The 25009-nt window shown below is 41.0% G+C and overlaps 1 protein-coding gene across 15 annotated transcripts in view; it reads right to left on the bottom strand.

Annotated features, from left to right (window-relative positions):
* Positions 1 to 25009, bottom strand: part of LOC114084515 (intermembrane lipid transfer protein VPS13A-like) — a 62525-nt gene that overhangs the window by 10531 nt on the left and 26985 nt on the right. The window contains exons 6-8 of one of the 15 annotated variants that reach the window (XM_071610461.1): positions 23399 to 23435; positions 13000 to 13195; positions 10814 to 11439 (exon numbers count right to left, since the gene is read on the bottom strand). The exons of 11 other annotated variants lie outside the window; for them this stretch is intronic. In XM_071610461.1, the coding sequence (XP_071466562.1) occupies positions 13141 to 13195; positions 23399 to 23435 (92 nt within the window). In that variant the 3' untranslated portion in view covers positions 10814 to 11439; positions 13000 to 13140. Of the gene's footprint in view, positions 1 to 9679; positions 11440 to 12999; positions 13196 to 13445; positions 23436 to 25009 lie in introns of those variants that run through there. 3 more of the 15 variants (XM_071610463.1, XM_071610465.1, XM_071610464.1) reach the window with 3 other exon arrangements.

Below are 25009 nucleotides of genomic sequence, written 5' to 3' on the forward strand. Positions count from 1 at the left end.
CTGCTCTCTGGAATTGATGGTTATCTCCATTCCAGGGCTTGTTCTGTCACTGGGAGATGATTGATTGGAAGGATTAAAGTTTTGGCTTCTCTCTCCCTCCCTCCTCCCAGGTCACACACTGTCTTGGGGGTTTGTCAATTTCGTAGCCTTCACTCACTCACCCACCATAGTGGGTGATGAACTGATAACAGTACACATCAAACATCATTTGAAAAAGCATCAATTAATTTATAAACCATACTTAATTATTCTCTCATTGGTTGCCAAATTTTTGAATAGGAGCTTACACCAATCAAATGAATCCCTTATTCTGCTGTATGTTGATACATATAAAAACATGATAACAGAGCATCACACAAACACAGATGGAAGAGCGACTATCTCCAGGATAAGACATTTCTTAAGAGTTAAAATTCTAAAATGAGTTTTACTCTGATAGTATTGATATTATTATCATTGTTAGAGCTGTGAAGTCTCTGTGAGTTCTCTGGGATGAGCAGGCCTTGCTGCTGTTTGTGTGTTATCAGGGAAGATCTCAATTAAGTGACATTTGTGGCAGCCTTGCTCATCCTGATTTTGTTCCGTTTTCTCTTTACCAAGAACTGATTAGCTAGGAAATTCGATAAGTTCTACAATGTAGACTGTATTTGGGGAGGTTAGATTCATCCATCAACTTGGGCAGCCTGTGGAGCCAGGGTGTTGGAGCACATGTTAGATTATGCCTTGATGTGAAGGTATTTATTCATAGGATTAGCACCCTCAGTCACTTGATTTGGAGTAATTCAGATTATCCTACAGAATGTGGTAGCCCTCATCCCTTCAATTGACATTCTTAAGAGTACCAGCTGAGGTTTCCCCAGGAAGAAAACATTCTTCCACAATTAGCACCACAAAGATTCTGCCTAACTCAAGACTGCAGTAACTCTTCCCTGCTGTCTTGAACATGCATATCAGACTTGGCAGCTCCAGGCATGGGTTCATTCTTTGAAAATCTCTCTCTCTCCTCATATACATGATAGATAGCTGATAGATAAATGGATACATAGATACTTAGATATATAGTCAGATAGACAGATTCAACCTTTCATGAATACTAAAATCTGTGGATTCTCAAGAGTCCCCCTGTACAGTGGTGTAGTCTTTCCACATTGCCTAAGCACATCCTCCCCTGAATTACTTCTAATGCTAAATAAAATACAAATCCTATGTAAATAGTTGAAAACTGTCTTGTTTAGTAAATAATGACATTAAAAAGTCTCTATGTGTTTAGTAAAGATGTAATTAAAAAATACTTTCCATCTGCTATATCTATCTATCTATCTATCTATCTATCTCTTTGCATGGCTGCTCCATGTGCTTCAGGAGAACACATGCTGTGCGATGGTTGGATGTCAATCCCGTTGACGGATACAGCCCTGAGTTCAACTGCATCTTTGCTAATTTCCTGCTTGCATCTCTGTTATAATTCCAGGGTACAAAGTCTCCAAGTATAGCTCTAGATGTGTGTTTTTCCTGGTGGCTTTATCTGGGTTTGCCTGTGTACTATGATGCTCTACTTTTGGAGCGCACACACTATGAACTGTTCTATATTCTGGAAACATTGACCTTTTTTAATTATGTAATGTTCTTCTTGATGCCTGACAAATTCTTTTGTTCTGGAGATTGCTTTGTCTGACATCAATATTGCTACCTCTACTTTTTTTGATAAATGTTATATTATACACATATATATTTCACTTCTTTAATTCTCTTTGTCTTCATATAAAGTGGGTTTGTTGTTGACAGTGTGGAGTTCATTCTTGTAACTACTGCTACTGTATTTAATCACTCTGATAGTCTCTGCCTTTTAGTTGGATTATATAGACTATTCATATTTATAATGATTACTGATGAAATTGAATTTATATTTAACATGTCAGTAAATATTTTCTGAGCATTTTACATTCTATGAAGCTAGTATCACCCTGATACCAAAACCAGCAGAGACACATCAAGGAAAGAAAACTCCAGACCATTATCCCTGATGAACATAGATGCAAAATTTCTCAATAAAATTCTGGCAAATTGCATAAGAAAACATATTAAAAAGATAGTGCACCATGATCAAGTGGGGTTTATCCTAGGGATGCAAGTTTGGTTTCAATAAGTGGAAATCAATAAACTTAATTCATCATATGAATAGACTTATAGACAAGAATCATATAATTATCTCAATAGATGCAGAAAAAGTATTTGACAAAATACAGCACTCCTTCATCTTCAAAACACTAGAAAAACTAGGAATAGTAGGAACATATCTTAACATTGTAGAAGCTACATATATTAAACCCAATGCTAACATCATAAATGGAAAAAAGTGAAAGCTTTCTCTCCAAAAAGTGGAACAAGACAAAAATGCCCTATTTCACCATTTTTATTTAACATAGTTCTTGAAACTCTAACCTGAGCAATTAGAAGAAAGAAACAGAAGGGATACAAATAGGAAAAGAAGAATTCAGACTATCACTATTTGCTGATGACATGATTCTATATTTGGAAGATACAAAAAATTTCACCAGAAAATTCTATAACTACTAAATTAATTCATCAAAGTAGCAGGATATAAAATAAACACCCACAAATCAAATGCATCCCCATACATTAGTGGTGAATCCACTAAAAGAGAAATTAGGAAAACTACCCAATTCACAATAGCCTCAAAAGAAAAAATAAAATATTGGGAATCAATCTGTAGAGGTAATAGACCTCTACAACAGAAACTGCAAAACACTAAAGAAAGAAATAGAAGAAGACCTTAGAACATGAAAAGCTCTCTCATGCTCTTGGATAGGCATAATTAACATTGGCAAAATGGCCATACTACCAAAAGCATTATACAGATTTAATGCAATTCCTATTAAAATTCCATTGACATTCTTCATAGAACTAGAAAAAGCAATCATGAAATTCACTTGGAAAAATAAGAGCCCCAGAATAGATAAAAAGCAATCTTAACAAGAAAAGTGAAGCAGGAAACATCATAATACTAGACGTTAAATTATACTACAGAGTAACAACAATGGCACGGTATTGGCACCAAAACAGACATGCAGGCCAGTGTACAGAATAGAAAAAACAGAGACAAACCCATATAACTACAGTTATCTCACAATAGGCAAAGGGGCCATAAACATACAGTGGAGATAAGATAGCCTCTTTAACAAGTGGTGCTAGGAAAACTGAAAATCCAAATGTAGCAAAATGAAATTAAATTCCTATCTCCCATCCTGCACAAAATTCAACTAAATGTTGATCAAAGACTCAAGCACTAGAACAGAGACCCTGTGCATAACAGAAGAAAAAGGAGGCCCAAATCTTCATCATGTAGGCTTAGGAACTGACTTCCTTAACCAAATTCCTAAAATGCAAGAAGTATAATCAAGAATCCATAAATAGGATTGAATCAAACTAAAAAGCTTCCTCAGAACAAAAGAAACAATCGATAACATAAAGAGAGAGCCTATAGAATGGGAAAAAATCTTTACCACCTCAGACAGAGCATTAACCTTCAGGATATATAAAGAACTCAAAAAACTTACCACCGAAAAAACAAATAACCCAATTGATAAATGGGCTAAGGAACTGAACAGACACTTCACAGAAGAAGAAATACAATAGATAAAAAAATATATAAAAGAATGTTCAATATCTCTACATATTAGCAACATGCAAATAAAAACAACACTGAGATGTCATCTCACTCCATTCAGAATGGCAATTATCAAAAATACAAGCAATAGTAAGTGTTGGTGCGGATAGGTGAAAAAAGGTACACTCATACATTAATGGTGGGACTGAAAATTGGTACAACCAACATGGAAAGCAGTATGGAGAGTCCTCAGAAGACTTGGAATGGAACCACCATTTGATCCTGTTATCGCACTCCTCGGTTTATTCCCAAAGGACTAAGCCACATCAATGTTTATAGCAGTTGAATTCATAATAGTTAAGTTATACTACCAACCTAGGTGACCTTCAACAGTTGAATGGATAAAGAAAATGTTGTACATATACACAATGGAATATCACTAAGCTTTAATAAAGGATAAAATTATGACACTTGCCGGTAAATGGATGCAGCTGGAGAATATCATGTTAAGCAAAATAAGCCAATTCCAAAGAAATGAAGGTCAAATGTTTTCTCTGATATGTTTATGCTAATACAAAATAAGAGGGAGGGCTAGGGAAGAATAGTGGTACTTTGGATTAGACAAAGGGAAGTGAAAGAAGAGGAGGGGGGTAAGCAAAATAGTAGAATGAACTGGATTTTATTACCCTATGTGCATGTATGATTACACAACCCGTGTAACTAGACACCATGTACAAACAGAAGAATGAGAAGTTATGCTCCATTTATGTATGATGTGTCAAAATGCATTCTATTGTCATGTGTTGCTTATTTAAAATAAATTCTAAAAAACTAAATAAATTTCTAAAAAAAGGAAAACTAGATAAAATTTATAACATTGGAAACAATTTTGAAATGTCAGTTGTCCAATTTGCCATAGAACTAATACAACTGATCGAATAGATCAATTCAGAGACTGAAATGGAAAACTGGGTTGATGATATTGATGATAGACCTATCAATGATGATATATCCTTGGAAGTCAGATCAATTTCAGGGATTAGGATGGACACCTAAAGTGCCCTAGAATGATGGAAGACATAAAACAATTGAGGGGCACAGAGAGCGTTTTCTTAGCTGGGAGAATGCCAAAGAGGCACTAGAAGCCTTTGCAGTGTAGGCACCATTTGTATGAGTGGTGTGGTTTTCAGAGAAAGTAGAAAAGCCTTCTACCTCAACAGGCTTATAAAATAAAGTTAACAAAGGTGGTGGTGCGCGGGGGGGGGGGGGGGGGGGGGGGCTCTGTCCTCTTTTCGTTTGGAATCAGGCTCATTGCTTTTTTGTATTTATCCAAACGCAAAGTGCGTCGGTCTTTGGAATAGTTTTGATTGCCACAGGATTTAAATATCAGAATTCTTTTGGCAAATATCTCCTGGAAAATGAGAAATAGTAGGCATAGACTCTCTCCAGGGGGTAGACCAGGAAGTAGTCTCCTCGTCTGAGAGCAAAGACAGCTCTCGGTGCTGGTGGATGGCAGCCTTGGCTGCTGGAACTCAGTCGGCTGCCCAGTCTTTCCCAGCACCTAGAAAGTCTTCCAAATTTCCATTTTTAGGCCAAGTAAAATGAGCGCTATGCTATAGTTCAGCTTTTTTAAAAGAGGAATGATGTTATGCTAGAGTTGCTTTAAAAATGGGCGAAAATGGAAACATATCTAGAACTTGTTAACTTTCAATAATTTTGTAAAAGTAGGTAAAATGCTTTTATAAGCAGGATGTATATTTGCCAAACCATTTGTTGATGATAGTTTTACAAATATAAATATATGTAACCTGTATCTGAGAAATATTTTCATGTATTTATTGTTTAAAATGATTTCATTTAAAAATTGTCAGCATTTTAATGTATTTAATGTAGACTGTGACTTTTTAAGTAATGTATATTTTTATTTTGCTCTCGAGGAATTTTTAACAATACTCCATAGTGTATTTTAATCATTCTGTCCTAAGGACTGTAAAATGACTTGAAAATTAACCACCTGAACATTGGATTTCAAAGTGAGAGAAAGCTGGGTGATGCTCTGATTATCAAGAAGGCAGACTGCAGAGCTGGCCCCTTGGGTCACTGGGGATGGGACTGCAGCAGTTTCCCTCCTTATGGACTTTGTCCCTGCTGGACCTCCAGGAGGCCTAGGAGGCTCCACTTCCTTCTTTGTGGAAGAGGGTGTAATAAAGGGCAATCTAATTTTACAAAAGTCACCTGTAACACTTCACCTGAATGTATCCATTTTCTAAAGCTCTTATTTCCTTATACAGAAGGAGGTCATGTCCTGGCACATCCTGATCACAAGACTCCTAAAAACTGTACTGAAATGACAAGCCCCTGGGTCATCATGGGGTGAAAGCAAAGTACCAATGTCCCAGTGAGCTCTCTGCCTCCTCTTAATCCTGCCTGGTCAGGCTGATGCCATCCATGTTGTAGAGCCATGTGGCTCTCTACAGGATGTTCAGAAGACTCAAGTCTCCCAGGAGAACAGAACCACTTCTTACAGCCCTAAGGTGGAACCCAGTGCATCTGTCTCCTTATCTTTTGTGATCAAGATGGAAAAGTATACCTTCACCAAGTCAATGGCCGAATGCCGTGAACCCTCCCTGAGAAGATGCCATGCAGACATATCAGCCACTGTGAGAGCTGCTGCTGATTCAGCTGGCAGGTGTCTGCGCCTGTTCTTCAGGGTCTACCTGGTTTCATCAGGTACCAGGTTGATGAGTTACAAGGAGATGTGGTGGGGACCACCTTTGCATCCTTGGAGTCCTTGAGATCATCCTCACCATCTCCGAGATGCAGTTTGGGTTTTGATTTACTATCAGGCCAGGGGAGTGACCAGCTAAGGCAAGTCTGTTAAGCTAAGGTGAGGGCACTGATTGGGAAAACCTTGGCCCCTGACACACGCATGGGAGTATCTGCCTTTAAAGATTGCCACTTTGATTTTTTTTTTTAATTAAGTCCCAAGTTTGGCCTCTGGCCTTTAGTGATAAGTTCTTCATTTAGTGTCACTTGCTCAGTTTTTCTTTACCCCTCTGTAGGTGCAAGACTTAATAAAATTTGTACTTTATTAACTTTATAAAGTACAACACTTATTAAAGACCAAAAATGTACAAAACTAAAGAACTAACACCAGAGTGCTTCATTGTGAGTGCAGCCCCTCCTAACATCACACAGCCAGTGGATCACTCCTTCTCATTCCCTGTGAAATTGCTCTCCTTCCTCTCCCTGGGCCGCACATTGTACTCACCATGCACAGTTGACATTAATTTGGGAAATGGGCCTGTTACTTGACTGATCAGTTAAGGACAAGAAAAGTACATATAACATTTCACCTGAATGTTTCCATTTTCTAAAGCTCTTATTTCCTTATGCAGACAAATACAAGTCTTAAACTGTTGTGATTTTCCTTCTCTGAAAAAAAATATTCTAGCAATCTTCCTAAGTGGTAAATGACCTCAACTTTGGTTTTAAAAAGCCCTTAGTTCTCCTCACTTTTGAAGATACAGAATTTTTGTTTAAAAATTTAAAAGTTTAAAAACAATTATGCATTGCTTCATGACAGGGCCATGTTCTGACAAATGTGTCCTCGGGGGCTCTTTGGCACTGTGTGAACATTGTGCGTGGTGCATACACTAGGTGGTGGCCGGCCACCATTGAGGCGATGGGATCTACAGGACCACTGTCTCATCCGTCCTTGACCAAAGCACTAGCATGCAGGCACACCTCTCTTCTGCATGGCTTCTAAGACTTCTGTAACTCTTCCTCTTCTTCTTCTGCAAGATATTCTTCTTTTCCTGGGTGCTTTGAAGACCACACCTTTCCTGGACATTGAAAACAACATATGCAGGTGTTTTGTTTATGTGGTTTTGCTATTGACCTTCCTTTGTCTTCTTTGACCTTGTATGTACAGGATTCAGTGTCTGTCTTTTATTGAAGAAAGTATTCTCTTAACCAATCACTGTGTCCACTCCTGATTTCTAGCTATGTGACTCTCTGTTATGTGACACCTTTCAAATTGTCCTACTCCCCTTAAGAGAACCAGACAGGGCAGGTGGGGTGAAGTGGGGCATTTCCCTTCTCCAGGGCATGCGGGCTCTGTGAAATAGCAATTCAGCATATGCTCAGTGCCCCCCACCCCTGCCAGAAGCCGGAGGCCGTTTCCTGCTACTCAAGCCTCGAGCAGCTCCCGGAGTTAAACCTGGAGACTCTGGGTCCCTCCGCAGGTGGCGGGAGTGTCCATCTCAGCTGTTGCCTCACAGCCCCAGCTCTGGGACAGGTGCCCCTGCCAGTTGCAGGCTGCAGCTTTGGAGTCTGCTCCCCTGCTTTCCTTCTGTGATCTGTGTCTGTCTGTCCAGCTTCAGGGAGGTGGGCAGACCCCAGTTCTCTCACGAATCCCAGAAGAGTTTGTGTTGAGTTCGTTCGGCGTTTTTCTTGTTGTGAGAATACAGCTGGTGACTCGTGCCCTTGACCTGCTAGAGCAGAAGCTACGAGGCTTTTAATATGTTTTCAAGTATAATTTAAGGTGAAATTGATACCTTTATTTTCCTGAAAACATTATGCCACTCAAAAACTCTTTGATGAAATGTCTTTTAAAATTATTTGTTTTTTAAGTCAGGCCATTTGTTTTCTTATTATTGATTTTGGAGACTTTTACATATTCTGTATAAGTCTGCCACGAAATGTTAAGAATCACAAGTAGATGTTTTTGCCTGGGGTTTTTTCCTTTTATTCTCTTAACAGTGTTGTTGGAAGAGCACAGGATCCTGTTTTGGGTGCCATCTCTAAGATAAACTGGCCAATGTCAAAGTTTCAACTGTTTTCTCCCATGTTTTCCTCTGGGATATTTACAGTGTTAAGTTATACATTTTCAGGAATAATCTACTTGAATGAAGATTTTTATGTGGTACAGAGCACGGAAGTTCATTTTTATATGGATGTTCAGCTCTTGTGGTAGAAAACCAGCATATCTTATCCACTACCCTGCTTTGTAACCTTGTCAAATTGTACTTCCTGTTCTATTTCTAGACTTTCTCTCCTGTTCCTCTGGCCCACATTGTGTCCACATGCCCACCACATGGATGTAAGGTAACATCAGAGCAGGTCTTGAGACCAGGTCATGTCAGATCTTCTGCCTTGTCCTTTTCCGAAGCTCTCTGACTGCTCCAGCTCTTCAGCATCTCCATGGGATTTTTAGAAGCCGTTAGTCAATTTTCACATGAACTGACAGTTTTGTTTGGAATTACATTAATTTAGATCAGGTTTGGAAAAACTCATTTTGTAATTTTATTCGGTCTTCTGAATTTTCCCAATCATTATTTTATGGTTTTCAGTGAAAAAAAAAATCTTTTGAAATACTTCGATTCATGATACCTTTTCCCAGTTTTCACTATTTGGGGAAAATATACACAACATAAAATTGACCACCAGGTTACTTTTAAGGGTACAGTTCTGTGGTGTGAAATGTAATGATCTTCCATTCTGTGGCCCTGAGGCTCTGGGCCGATAAATACATGTAGCTCCCACTCCCTTCTTCTAGTCTCTGGCCACCACCATCAACTCCTAATACTTCATCTTAAAGTATAAGTTTTTAATGGTATTCTAAATGATACTGCTTTTGAATTTCCATTTCTGATTGTAATTGCTAGCCCTTAGAGTTGGTAATTATGTTTTCTGAAAGCTCAATTGATATGTTTCTGCATTTAGACTTGACTCTTCCTAAAATCAGAAACTGCTTTTCTGAGCCCTCTATTCAAAGTGTCAATCAGGAGTGTGAATGAATTGGTGAAGGTTGATTTGAACTTCTCTGCCTGGCATTTTCTTATACCCTGCATGTGGGAAAGTTAGGAACTTCCTTTTGTTTACTCCTCATTGGGTGTCATAGGAAGCATCGTCCCTTGGTTTATCTGCCTCATCCATTTATAGTCTGCAGTAACTTTATTAGCGGTCTTAAAGTTATTGTCAAGACAAAATGAGTTTCCAATACTCTAATTACTACAAAGTTTAGAGAGGAAAAACATCTAAAAGCAATTTAACTGTTATGTCACAATTTATATTAAAATCTGTATTCACAATATTTGTAGAAAAACATTGAGTCTACTCACAGAAAACACCCAGCCTGAATTTCTGATGGGTCAATCACAGCAAAAGACAGTTGTGGGGTATTTGGGATACCTTGAGGCATGATAAAGTCGGGACTGCTCTTAAAGTGGTGCCAGCAGGGTGGAAGGAATGAAGGAAACTCCTGGATACAGCTTCCAATAGCAACAACGGAAGAGTGTGAGCCACAAATTAAATGCCAAAATACTGATTCTAAGTTCACAAAATGAAGTTAGCCACACATCCTGGATACAGGTAAGTGATTTAGTCATTTCAAAGAATGCATTCTTTAGAATCATGTAAACAGAAAATACTGCTGGAATAGCACCCTGATAGTTGTTGCAAGAAAGAGCCACTGGTGGCTGCTGACGTGGGGAGGCAAAAGTCAGGAAAATAGCAACATGCTTGCAGGATCTCCAGGTGCTTTCTCCAAGATACGTATCAGTTGTAAAAGAAAAAAAAAAAAAAAAAAAACAATAACTTCACAGCAGAGAAACCCAGGAACCATATCACCTTAGCCAAGGGTCCACTTTGCTTCCCAATCACAAGTCATGGTCAAACCGTGCACCTGAAGATCTCACAGCTGATCACCACCCGACAGAGCCACTGGCAAACACAGAAGGTCAGTGAAGCTCTGTGCATGCTAGGCACAGCTCACCAGTACTGGTAACAAGGTAGGGACCAGGAAAGACCCATCTCCCAAGCCCGGACACCCATGAGGGGAAAAAGAAAGAAGGAAGGGAGGTGGGCCATGAAGACAGAGGAGGGGATACGACGTATAAGGACAGTGTGGGATCCCAAAGTGGATCCCGGGACTGAAAAAGTGGGTTAGTGGAAAAGTGGGAGAGACCTGTGGGAATGTCAACAGTGCACCTGTGTGGTTTGCCGTGGGGTCCTGTGGCTATTTCAGAAGCCTGTCAGTGCAAGCAAGGCCAGGGTATCTGTGAACTCTGCTGTATTTCTGATAATTTCCTCTCAGTTTAAACTTATTTGAAAAGAGAAGCTAAAATTAGAGTTAATGATAAATGTGAGTTCTAAATAAACCAGGTCAGTTCTTGTTTGAAAGATATTCCAATAATAACATTTTATTTTTTGTTTCATAAAAATTATTTTTGTTCTGGCAGTCCTTAATTAATTTGAGGGAATTGAACCCAAGGGCATGCTACCACTGAGCTGCATCCCAGCCCTTTTATTTTATCTTGAGACGGGGTCTAGCTTAATTGCTCAGGCAAGCTGGAACATGCGGTCCTCCTGCCTCAACCTCCAAGTTGCTGAAATGACAGGAGTACACCATCACACCTGGAAATAAATCTCATTTCCAAAAGAAGCATCAGCATCAAAACTCTTCTGTAAGATGAATTGCATCTTACAGTAGATCTCAGTACGCACCTTCCCACTTTTGCAATTAAATGGGAATTTTAACTTACAACATCACACACTTCAGTTATTAGTGTCTTCTTTTTCACCCAGAAAAATCTATCTATCTGTTTCGCCATGGGGGGTAAAACACTGCATCCCCTAATCCAGTTCATCACACTGGTTAGTGGAGTATGGGATTAACAGGGGGATTGAAACCCAGGCAGCACCACATCCCGTCTTCCCACTTAGTTGTATTCATACGTGGTAGAACTCCACAAATTCTCAGGAAGATCATTATGACCAGCTTCTTGTGTCAGCCAGGCTATTTTTCTCTGCAAAAGGGAAGGAGGATATTTTTATCATCACAGAGAATGTCAAAAAGCCCAAACAATGCCTTGAATAAACAGCTATTTATTTGAATTTATTGGTCCCTTGGTGTCCAGAAGTAATTACAGAAGAGTCCTGAGAAGCCCCAGGGAAGGCAGAGGACTTGTGGGCTTACAGCACCACAGAGCTTGGCACACTTAACACAGGTATGTCAGAGCCAAAAATAAAGAAACATTAATGTATCAACGATGCTGATACTGTTTAGAAAGACAATGTGTATTTCCCGAGGCATTTTAAGCAACAAAGAACATATGGAAGCAAACAGCAGGAAAAATAAAAATAAAATGGGAACAAGGCTGGAGTCCCTCTGCCAGTGTGGAATCCTCCCACTGTCTCAAGGCATCCGCGGGAATGTGCATACTCCGCAGACTCTCTCTCACAAACACAGGGCCTCACACAGTATTCAAAAGTCACGTAGCAGATGCAGAAACGTGTCTTCAGCCTGCCGAATATTCACACTGTACCTAATAACACGTCTCTGAGTAGCAATAAAGGGTTCTCTCCTACTTTGTTTGGAATATTACCCTATCAGTCGCCTTTTTTTTCCCCCTTAAATATTGCACTTGGTCTCGGTTCCGTCCTGTGAGCTTTTGACTCTGCTCAGGGTCTCCACCTGGCTCTCACCTGCCCCTGCTCTCCCAGCCGATCCTCTCCCTTCTCATGGAGAATAGTCAGCACATCCTGTGCATCTCCACACCTCCCCTCTGCCCGTCCTCCTCCTGGTTCTGCGCTTGCTGTCTTAGGGGCAACGTCTAGGTTTGACACTGCCTGGCTCCCTGTAGACGTCACCACTATGAACCAGCCTGTGCTCTAACCAATCCTTCTGACTCCTGAAATTGACCCTCTTCCATCAGTCATTAAATAATGGGGCCCTTCACGGCTCCATCCAAACTCCACTTCTAATTGCAGTCTATAATATCCCTCCTGGCAAATACATCAGTACCCTTGGCTGCAATTATCAGCTAGATGCCAAACCTTCCAGGAGTGTTCATTTAATAATTCATGGATCATGCACTGAGTGCTTAATGTGCGACAGACAATGTTCTAGATGTCAGAAAAGCAAATGGAATGTGGTCCTAGCCCCCACCTAACATCTGAAATTCCTCTGCTTACCTGCAGGCCCATATACCACCAGCCATCTTCATATTTTCACTAGAATATCTCACAACAGCTCGCACCGAGTCTAGTGATGTCTCACACTGACATCTTTGATTCTTCCCAGCCACAAACATCATCACTTCTTTCCTGTAGCAGTCCCAGCCTCCTACCCTTGTATCTCTGAATGCACTCCTGCCGTTGCTCACGAGGTGCTCCTGAGCTTGTCCCCACCTCCCTGCCTTGACCCTGAATCTCTCCCTAAAGGCGCCTGAGCAGGGGTGGTCTTCTTCCAGTTCTAAATGCAGGCCACACAACAACTGGTTGAGTAGAAACCTTAACAACCGTAAGCTCTCTAAAGAAGCCTCCAAGCTGTCAGTCAGCACTACCTGTACCACCCTCACACGTACCCTAAAATACAACCTCCTTCATGCCAGTCAGCACCGTGGGGGTTTTACTTTCCTCTGGATGTTGTGATGATGATGATGATCTGACAGATGGCTCTCTTGTCTTCTGATACCTCAGTTTTATGACAGCAAGTCTCATGTCACCTACATTTTCAAATTCCATCCTAGTTGATTGTGGAAGCCGAGGAAATCATTGATACTTGAAAAAAAAAAAAAAAGGTAAATATGTAGCCAAATGCAGTGATTCTCCTTCTCAATTTGAAGCCATGTCTCTAGACTGGTTAATAGCTAGAAGATGAGAGAGCCCTTCAGACCCCTGGGTGTCTGTAATGAACACGATAACTGTGTTCAAGGTCACATTTCATTGCTGGTACCATCCCCGACTATCTCTTGGCTCTGTGTCTACACTTCAGTGACCTGCGTGTGAAACTGGAGGTGGATGAAATCACCTTTCTTCTGTGGTCAGCAGCAGGGCCATGGGGAGGGGGCTCTGCAGGTGGAAGAAGCCACCTGCTGCTTCTGCGGTGGACTGTACACAGTGGCCCTCATCTTCTGGTGGCCATTCCTTGCACACACTTTAGACTTCCTCTGGTGATGTGAGTTTCTTGCCTTTGGCTGTCTTGTTGCCAGTCTGGTCCTGCCTGTTCTCCATAGAGGATTCCTGGTTGTCCAGCCGAGCCCATTGTCCAGTTAACCAGCACTCTGGAGGAGGCATCCCGCTCCCCAGCCCTGCCAGACAGCTCACGCCAAGTAAGGGGAGACCAATAAGGGCTGTGTGGACCATCCTAGGGTACCCAAAAGAGTGTCCTGCCACCCACTAGACTGTCACCCCCACCCACTGAGGTGCAAATCCTAGCATGGTGACACCCTTCCTAGTTTTTTCGTACTTGAGTATATTCCTTTCAGTCCCAGAGCATTCTCTAGGGTTCTGTCCCATTTCTTTTTTAGTATCTAATCCCCTGTATGTGAATAGTGGGAAATTCTTTACTTAAACCTTGCCTGCTCAAATTACTCTTTACCTTTTATTCCCAATGATCCTGATCAATGCATCTCCTACAGTGTGTGGATAAAACAAGGGCTAATATTATTGCGAAGATAAGCTGAAGAGAAAATAGCCTATCAGTCTACTTTTTCTATAATACACAGAACATTACACTCATATTAGGGATCCTGAATCATTTAAGAACAAAAATAAAATAGATGATAGGAGACATGATCACTTTAAGCAAGATTTGACTGCCTGATCTTGTAAGTAATCACTGTGAGTAACAGAGGTGGCCCTCACTCCTGTAGGAAATCACTGAGGTTAAGCATCTCAATCCCCAGCTCAGGCACACCACACTGTATGTTATAGCTAAGGTCAATACTTCCATTTATATTCTGGATAAGATCCTTTCTTGTATATGAGGGTAATTTATTCCAGCAGTTTTCTCTTCTTATCTCTTGCATTGCCATTGCCCCCTCTTTAGCAGGCCATTCCCATCAGCAGACCAACATGTCCCCTCTCTTGCAAATCCAGAATTGAATCATAAGAGCTGTCCTTCTTTTCCACATCTCCCTTCATTCATTGTGCCATTTCTCTGCTCTTCATTCCAAAACATCGAAAATTCTAGAACATGTCAATGCCCCTAGTTTTCATTTCCACTCCCCCACAACCCTCTCTTGAACTTACTGTTAGTAGACCTTCTTTCTTCACCACCTGGTCCAGGTCTTCTAGTCCCCGCGTGGCCACAGCTAATGGATGTCACACCCCTTCCTGGTAACCTCATGAGTTCCCTCCCACAGACTATACTCCTTTTTCCCTGAACCATTTTCTCTTTGGCTTGCACAATACAATACTCTGTTTACTAATGAAAGATTTCATCCATCTTCTCTGTCCAGTCCTCCACTGACTGTCCCTGGGGCTCTTTGGAGACCTGTAAGTGTCAGGTATCCAGAACACATTCTGGCACTTCTGTTGCCTTGACCTTCCCTCACAGGGTAAATGGTTAGTTCTATGGACCGTAAAGACTTCCACGTTCAGTCTTCAGTCTTGGACAGACCTCAGAATTCATCCCATATTACCATCTCACTGCACTTGCTCACTTAGAGGACCAGGAGGATCCTTCTTGCATTGGAGGGACCCACTTCCTCTATCACACAGTGGGGTATGATAACAATTCCAACGTGAAGGTGTATGGTCATATTCAGGAAAACCCAGTTCAATCACCAAAGGTGGGCAGTGCCAAGAGATTGAAGAAAGAGACAGACAAGCACAGGCAGGACTTCACAGACTGCAGTTTACTAGCGCTCACAGAAGAAAGCACGTCTTGGTCACAGTGGACCTGGCAGGTCCCTCACACCACCGCAGGAGGAAGCAGTTTATGTGCTAAGCTAGACAAAGAATGTACCTGCACTTTCCCCAAGACCGTTCAAATGTCAATCCATCAGGCAAGGAACAGTCCAGATGTCAGCAGCTGGCACAGCACAAGCTGGCCAGATGGTCTTGACATCTTTGTTTATCCTCTCAGTTCTGGAAGGCCTGCTGGGTCACTCAGTAGCCCAAACAGTGGTTACCACCATGATGGGTCCCTGCAAAGCACTTGGATGCTTTTTCTTTGATGAAAAGAATGGCCCTTGATAAGGTATTCTGCACACACTAAGCATCTGAAACTGCCACTGCTCATTCTGCTTTATGAAATATCTGATAATTTGACTATTATTTAAGTAAACCTAAAATCTTATTTTGGTGAATGCTATAATGTTAGTCTTTCTGAATTCCAATGTGAATTGATTAGTGAAAAAATTGGGGGTATTAGGAAAAAAGGTGTGGCATTGGTAAGAATGACCGCAGGATAATTCAGAGAAAGGAGAAAATAAGACTCTGCTTGCCCATGCTATGGTGAAATCTACCTTTCAGACTCTGAATTCCTGAAAAAAGAGAGAAAGCTATAGGAGAAAGACCAAAACAGAAGAGAGACATCAGAGAAATTGGACAAGAGATTCATCTGAACTGTAGTTCACCACTGTGATCTTTCCTATTTCAGAATCTCTTGCCTCCCATTCCCCAACTTGTATATCAATCAGGAGATCAGAGTGGGCCATCACCATGGGGCAGGGTAGGAAGCTAAGGGATAGGTCTTGTAAGGAACACTGGAATGCTGATTTCTGACAAAATTAACACTGCAAAATACACAAGTTAACTCTCATGCACATAGTTTTGGAAATATCTTGCTGAAAAAAAAGCCTATGACATTCTTATTCCTATGTTGGCCAATTACATGTTGAAAAAGGGGTTAGCTAATGTTTATCCATATATTAGTCATTCATTTATTCACCCAAAGTTTGTTGATAACCTCTTCTGAGAATTTGCTCATGGCTATGTTAAAGAAATTATTTTTTTCCAAAAAAGAAAAAAAGAAATCCTATGTTGTAAATATACAGTAAAAATCCAATTCCCATCAAAATCATGCTTTAACATTATTAGTGAGCTGGAAACCTAAGAAATGCAATTCAGAAATACTAGCTCTATATTTTCTGCTTCTCATTTGCCTGTATCAACAATGGAGTAAAATAAAGCGTGAGAGTCTTGGGGGAACATGAGAGGACTCAATGCTCTCTTGACATTGCATGGTGCCCCTCAATGGCAGTCTCATGGGAAGAATGAGAAATGAGCTGTAGCTCTACATTTCAAATCTGCTATTCACCTCCCATAAAGGAAGGGTCTAGGATGGCTGGGAACCCAGGCGAGTGGTCGGCGTGAAGCACACGTCCATGTTACAATTCACAGTGTCCACTTCAGCGAGTCAGGCAAGTATGGATATGAACACCAGAAATGACCTTTTCAATTCTGTGATGTGACTTGGCAAATATTAGCAGAGATGGCCACAAAACTAGCCTTCCTAATTCACATGCACCACCACAAGCAAAGCTCTAGTAAAGGACACACCTATGTGGCCAGCTACGTCCCAATGAAAAATTACAGAAGTGACAACCAACCACAGGTGCGCACGCTGCCTTCCACTCCCAGGCAAGGAGTCCTCTGTGCGCGTCCTGTGGATCTTACATTACCCCAGTTTGGCTTTTCTCCTGACAGCTACTCTACTCAAGTTTTCACTGATGTCTTATGTCAAAGCTACCTTCATTTACCATAATTTGGCTAAGGAAAATCATGTAGAGTTGCAGAATATTTCTATCATGCTAAATGACCTAAAATATTGCCTATAAGTCTTGATTGTTCTGACCCCACCATCTCCTCCTTGGGTCTAAGCATGTGTCCCAACAAAATTTGCCCTTTGAGGCCATGAGGGGTAACACCACGTTGTGCTCTGAACACCCCTGAGACTTGAATGCACCTGTCCATTCCCAGATCTAGTGAACTCAGCTGAGGCCCCAAGAGACTCAAGGAACTATTTATTTTTTTATGGAGAAAAATCAAAGTCCTGAAGAAGCTAAGCTTCAATTTTTAATTCTAACTAATTATCCCAAGAAATACTTGATTGTTGCATAGAAGAAAAATGCATGAATAAAAAAAAAATCCAGCTTAAATTATTTAGTGAGTCTATGGGTTTTGAATATAAGTGCTAAAAGTATACTTATCTATGATGACTGACTCAAATTGTTCTTTCTCATACATAAAACAATTTTAATGCATTTATTCCATCTCTTTATTTACTTTTTTTTGGATTTTTTCCATTTACCCATATGACAGGACCCTGAACAAGTTATTCAAGTTTAATGGATTGATTGAGACTGTTCCATCCTATTCTTTCTGAAGCAAACAAAGAGCATCAATCAAACTCCTTAACTCTGAATTCCATTTTGCCTGAAGAACTCTGGAGAGTACTATCCACTTTCAGTTGCAGGAGGTACAAATCCATTTTCACAATAGCTACATAACAAAGTACACTGTCCAAAGTTCCATAGCCCATCTTGAGTGATTAGCAAATAACAATTAATGTTGATGAAAATCAATGGAGTCATTAGATCAAATTCTAAGTCAGACTGGCATCCATATGGATGGGAACTAGGAACTTAAGAAAAAAAAATCCAGAAAAGTCACTGACGCATTGTTATTAGCAAAATAAAGAGTGAATAGAGCCAGTGCCAGCAGATTCCTTGTCTTTTTAATTTTTTTTTTTTTCTTAAAATATAATGCCCTGGAAAAAATGTGGACGTGAGACTGCAAAGCAAATATCTGAATCTCTTGACTCTAGGGTGGTTGACCTTCTGTCCCAGGCACTTGAGTTCTGATGAAACTCATCCATAGAAAAACTAATGAGAAGGTTTGAAGTTCCAGTGGGTTGCTAATGAAGTCACACCAAGACTGATGAGGTACAACAATGTATAATTAGCGTGTGTGTGTGTGTGTGTGTGTGTGTGTAAGCACTCATCAGAAGGTTGTTCAGAGATCCCTATCTTGTTCAATCTCCCTCTGCATGACATAAAACGTGACCCCAAATGTCAACAGGCATGCTTATCGCCTCCAGCTCCTGATCATTTATCCGCTGTGTCCCCTCTTGACCCGGAAGGTGGAAGGGCAGAATAAGATGATAGTCAGGGTGTAGGACCAGGTGTCAGACTCGGAATCCTTATTTTGCAGCAGAGGTTAAAGAAGTGAATCACAATTTGAGAGACTCGAATCAACTACCGCATGCAGAGTACATACAAATGTGCTTAGCCGAGCTGGCTCAATAAGTGCCCTCTTTTTCCTCTCTCTCTCTCTCTCTCTCTCTCTCTCTCTCTCTCTCTCTCTGTTCTGCCTCCAATCCTCTCACTGTCATGGATTGTTGTAACAAGTTCCTACTTGGAGTCATTATCACCAGCCTTGGCTTGCAAAACCTTCACTAGCTGACGTAAGATCCTGACTGTATTGTATATTTTGAGACTTAGATCAGTCTCTTCTCTAAGTTATTGCTTTGCAGTAACCCTTGGGAGGCTGTCCTACTTACTCACTCTCTTGTCTAGAGTAACCTGCTTCTACCATTCTGGGTCCTTCACTCTTATTAGAAATGATAACCACAGTTTTCCTCATTCTTCTCTACTGAGCTCTTTAAAGTTCATGGTAACAAAATATGACATGCAGCTGAACTAATACTAATACCATTTGAAATTCAGTTGCTAATATCAAATAACATTTCCTACAGATGTAGAAAAGTAAATAAAAAGTCAAACTAACACATCTATTGGAGCACAGCCTGGGTGCACTTTAATTCTAACCTTGGCTGCAGGCCAGCCCCCCCACCCCACTTACTCTCTCCTTTATGTCCATAAACTAATCTTGTGTTGTACTCTGTGCTGTGAGCAGAACGTCAATGTCTCTGGTATGCAGCTACGCATGCTCTGTATTGAATAGCTCGGGGTCAGCAAATATGAAACAGAAGTTCAGAAATATGGAGTAAGAAGGGAGCTCAGAAGCATCTGATTTGATTCCCATGTTTCCTAGGGGAGAATATCAGGTCCCGTTGCCGACCCCACTAAGCTCTCTAGAGATGCATCTGCTCTAAGAATGCAGCTCTCCTGATTGCTCCCAGGGTTTCCATCCCCAACCTCATTTTCCTCTTCTGCCTGTGGAACATTTGTGAAGACCTCGAGTTGAACCTCGAGCTGAACCTGTGTGAGATTGCTCATGGCCGTGGGTTGGACTGCACGGTCCAGGCTTCCACTGGAGGCAGAACAGCAGCTCTTCTCAAGGTATTTGTTGTTTTACTCACATTTTATGAGCATAACACCCATTAAGTCACAATGTGGTCGGTTGTATGTCAGCTTAGAAAAACATGCTCTAAAATGCACACGCTCTCCTGAGCACTTGTTCTCCTTTAAAACCAAGAAATGAGAAATACTAGATAGCATCAGCTCAATGCCCCTTTAACCCAGGTACCTCATTTTAATTTTTTATGGATCTGAAAGAGGGAATCAAATAGATATTTGGAGACACAGGGAGTGCTGGAGAGAAACGGGGACCACCAAGTCGAGTGGTAATGCTGAAGTGGCTCAAAGATACCCTGGATTTCCCACAGAACTCCAGGTAGAGTGTTTGTTCAGTGTATTTACACACAAAACGATCTTAATTCCTGTTCTTCTTGGCAGCCGTAAACTTCACATTTTCAATCTACAGTCTTGCCAGTCCCATTTTAAAAACAAGGAAAAACAACCCAAATAGCAAAAGAATATTGACATTTTTTCCTGGCAAAATCTGAAGTAAAAGAAAATAAATGAAAAAATTGCCATATTCCTCTTAATTCCTTTCCTGCCACCCATCGCTTTCTCCCTAAAAGCATACATTATGTTCGTTCATTTATTATGGCTGCATAATTATTTAGAATAATGAGTCCTCAGTGTATTGGAGCTACAGTGAAAAACCGCAGTGAATCGGCTGTAACTTTTCAAAAAGGTACATATCTGTCAAAAACCCATCTCAGCAGAGATTTGGATTTTAAATAAAGCTTTTGTGGAGTCTTAAGTTAAAAATTAAACAGGAAATTCTAAAATGATTCTTACTTAAAAATTGACTAGGGGCCTGGGTGTGTGCTTCCCCCATGTTAGGGCCTCCGCCGCTCTCTGCTCTCCCTCAGGACCCTGTCCATTTGTTGCTTTCCAGTGTGTTTTGGGTAAGTCCCAGGATTCCAGGACACGTCCAGCCTCATGAGATTTTTCTGGGGTTTCCCTGGGGGAGCTTCAGGTGGTTCCCTGAGATGGAACCTGGGTTTGTTTTTTTTTAGAAATTTACTAAAATTTACTATGGCATCAAATACTTTCTTCCTCATCCCAGGCACTGTCATCTGATACTTATATGAAGTAACAGCGTTCCTTGCTGTTAGGATGTTACCTCGTACATAAGGCAGGCATTGCTCTGGAGGGAGACTCACTTCCACCTTTGCAATGAAGATGCCTCATTGTCTCTCTTCTGGAGGTAAAACTATCCTCAGTAGAATGGGCTGATGCCTTCAGAACTGGTGTGTCCTGCACAGGTAAGCCACCCCTTCACTGGGACTTTCATTTTTGTATAGGTTCTTGGTTGAGTCTTTAATATCATATCTTTTTTGCTTTTTTAAAATTTCAAACTGTACGTCAAAGTACAGCATCATTTTAAGGACAGAAAAGTGGGAAGCTGGAAAAACCCAGACAGGACCCATGGGGTAGGATGGGAAGTTCCAAGGACACTATTGACCTCCCATCAGGACTGGAGTGGAGCAGGCCTGCAGGACCAGTACTTAGCAGTTAGTAATGGACAGGAGGTCTCAGAAGGTGGCCTAGGCTAGCGCTGTAGATTCCTCGGTTGGAGCAGACGTGCTCCACCTCCCAGCCTCTCCACCATGCTGCCATGGAGGCTGCTCTCCAATCTGCTTCTGCCACTAAAAATGGGTCCTGACTTGTGGCCGGCCTTCCATGAGAAAATACAGCTCTGCTTAAATCATCTGGACTCACATGCTCTCTTTTTTCTTTTTCTTTGTTTCTTTCCTTTTTTTTTTTTTGAGTCAGTTGAAATTTATTTCAAATTCCAGCTCTTACATCTTTTATTTAGACTTATCATGTTAAGAAAGTTTAATTTCTCTATGCCTCAGTTTCTTTGACATTTAAAATAGAGATAATAAGACAGACCTGACAGGCCCTTAAAATGATTGAGTGTCTTATATACAAAATGTGAATAAATAGCTTCAGTTGTTTCATTAAGGTGATCTTTGCCTGTTTCCATTAGATCCAATGAGAGAATGGCGTTACGATCACAGCACCAAGGTCAGTACACAGGAGTATTCAAGGTAGTCAGGAGCACCTGTAAAGGCTCAGACTATGTTCTCCTTACTCTGGCTGAAAATGAAGTCTCATGTTTGTCATTTCATTATGTGTCCAGAAGAGGTTAACACAGAGATATTCTTGTTCTCTCCCAGTTTGCACAAACAGTGACTAAATGGAGTAGTAAAGCAATTGTTTTGATTTTAAAAAGTATATTGCTCTGGGTGCAGTAGTGCATGCCTATAATTCCAGCGGCTCAGGAGGCTGAGGCAGGAGGATCCCAACTTCAAAGCCTGCAAGCGGATACACATTCTTCTCAGCAGCACATGGATCCTTCTCAAAAATAGACCATATACTATGCCACAGGGCAACACTCAGCAAATACAAAGGAGTAGAGCTACTACCATACGTTTTATCAGGTCATAATGGAATGAAATTGGAAATCAACAACAAAATAAAGAATAAAAAATTCTGCATCACGTGGAGACTGAACAATATGATACTGAATGAACAATGGGTTACAGAAGACATCAAGGAGGAAATTAAACAATTCTTAGGGGTAAATGAGAACACAGACACAACATATCGAAATCTGTGGGACACTATGAAAGCAGAACTAAGAGGAAAATTCATTGCATGGAGTTCATTCCTTAAAAGAAGAAAAAGTCAACAAATAAATGACCTCACACTATACCTCAAAGCCTAGAAAAAGAAGAACAAATCAGCAGCAAAAGCAGTAGAAGGCAAGAAATAATTAAAATAAGACCTGAAATCAATGAAATCGAAACAAAAGAAACAATCGAAAAATTGACAAAACTAAAAGTTGTTTCTTTGAAAAAATAAATAAAATTGACAGAGCCTTAGTCATGCTAATGAAGAGAAGGAGAGAGAGAACTCAAACTACCAGCATATGTGTTGAAAAAGGAAATATCACAACAGACACTACAGAAATACAGAAGATAATTAGAAATTATTTTTGAAACCTTATACTCCAATAAAATAGAAGACAGTGAAGGCATCGTTAAATTTCTTAAGTCACATGTTTTCAAAGGAGATGTGAACTTCAGAGTGTGATTCTCCTTCAAATTGTACATACGACTTTATAATTTCAATGTATATTTTCGTATCTCAGGGTTGAAAATGTTAGTGCCTCCCACATATCCACTAGCCGCACATGTACTTCATGACAGAGCAACATGGCATACACAAACGTGGACAAACTCTTGCAAAGTTCCCAAGGAATATCTCCTCTTGGTACGGAAACCAAGAGAGAAGTGGAGCAGGTGCTTTAACTCATGAAAGAGAAGCCGCCATCTCCTCCCTCTAGGGAACGTGCACCCTACTGCGAAGACCCCTTCTCTCTACCAGGCGGAAGCTACTTGTTCACTCCCCCTTTGCACACCTGCTGGTTTTTGAACTGTGTGATACATTCCCTGCAGCTTCTCCTGTGTGTGCAAGAGCACTGCAGTAGGAAAAGCCTCGAGATCCAACAGCAGACCACGGAGATGAGGACAGGAAAAGAAAGAACCAGAAATTCCCAGAGCAAACCAGCAAGGCCTGGAGGCCAGAGGCTGAGGGCCGACAGGAAGACTGTCCTGTCCTGGTGGACACACATCAAGCCACCGCAAGCTGTTGACTGGGGAATGTCACGCTGGAGTAAACTGTCATTGAGTTGGGGACAAAGCTTCACCTTGTTTCTGTGAAGGAAGAATCAGTCTTGGGATAAGCTGGAATCACAAAAGGAGTAAAAAGTAAATTAAGAAAATAAGTAAATAAATCAAGTACAGGAATAACATTTGATACAAAACAAAACAGAAATAACTTTGAAATATGAAGTCTAAACCCGCGTGCTACCCAAAAACACTAAAGCAGATGATGTCAACTTTTTCTGTAACAATAAAAATCAGAAATAAATGAAAGTTCTTAAGGAAGACTGTTTTGGGGGATGGGGAATGGTACCAGAGATTGAGCTCAGGGGCACTTGACCACTGAGCCACATCCCAGCCCTATTTTGTATTTTATTTAGTGACAGGGTCTCCCTAAGTTGTTCAGCACCTCACTTTTGCTGAGGCTGGCTTTGAACTCACGATCTTCCTGCCTCAGCCTCCCGAACCTCCAGGATTATAGGCGTGCACCACCACACCTGGCTTAAGGAAGATTTTCATGGATATGATGAAAGAAAATGGGAAAAGGTGCCAAGTGTGTGTGTGTATGCACGTGTTTAAGTTGGTGTTGTGTAAGGCAATGGGAACATTAGGTAAGTACTCAGAAAATGTATTCATGTTATTCATATAAATCAACAATCAATCTTTAATTTCATAGAAATAAAACCCAAAGATCAAAATATTAAAGTTATGTATAAAATGATTGGCAGTAATATTAAGGTCGGGAAAAGTCTTTGGAAAAAAATCAGGAGAACTCAGTGGGAGAGGTTCTGTTTCCCAGCAGCAGGTGAGGTGAGTGACTGTGAGTGTGGCCACCTCACAGCTGCCCCCCAGAGCCCACAGGACAGCCATGGCCCCATCCCACCAGGCAGGAGGAGGGACTGGGGACTGAGCAGGAAAGTCACTAAGTTTTCAGGAGACGGAACCATAGAAAAATTCGTAATGATCATGAAGATTTAAAAAATACTCTCCAAGAAATTGACTAATCAACCAAACCATTAAAAAAATTACAAGATTTAAGTAATAAAATTAATATAGCTTATTTTATATACATACTACATATGTATGTAAATATATGTACCTACGTATACATATACATAGGAGGGTATGTATGTGTATACACAGAGAGATTTTAAATTCAATAGAGAATACTATTATTTTGGGCTGCATGTGAACAGTGATGAGTAGGATGATGTACTGGACAGGAAAAACAGTTCTCTAATTCTAAAGAATCATGGTCAGGTAGGATACAAAGGAAGCCTCTGGGAAGCCGAATCTCTAGACAACAGACTGATGAACCGCTGGAGGGTTTGGCTAAGGGACAGGGCAGGGGAGCTGTGGGACACCTGCTCCTGGGAGCACAAAGGCACATGCAGAAGGTGGCAGGAGAGCAGCATGAAAAAGAAACCCAGGACTGCAGACCGTCATCTGAAACATGGAACAGAACATGTGACCGCGCCAACCACGTCTCAGTGACACCAGGGGGGAGCCAGCGACCAGCCCAGAGAAGGAAGCAAAGATACACTGAAAATGAGGGAAAGGGGCGACAGAAAAGGGACTCGTGGTGGTCACAAGTGGCAACATGGTGACAAGATCAATGCAAATCCAGGTATTCAAAAAGCAGTGTGGCTGTGGGT

Source organism: Marmota flaviventris, chromosome 3 (assembly GCF_047511675.1).
Source record: "Marmota flaviventris isolate mMarFla1 chromosome 3, mMarFla1.hap1, whole genome shotgun sequence".
In the NCBI taxonomy this organism is placed as follows: Eukaryota; Metazoa; Chordata; class Mammalia; order Rodentia; family Sciuridae; genus Marmota; species Marmota flaviventris.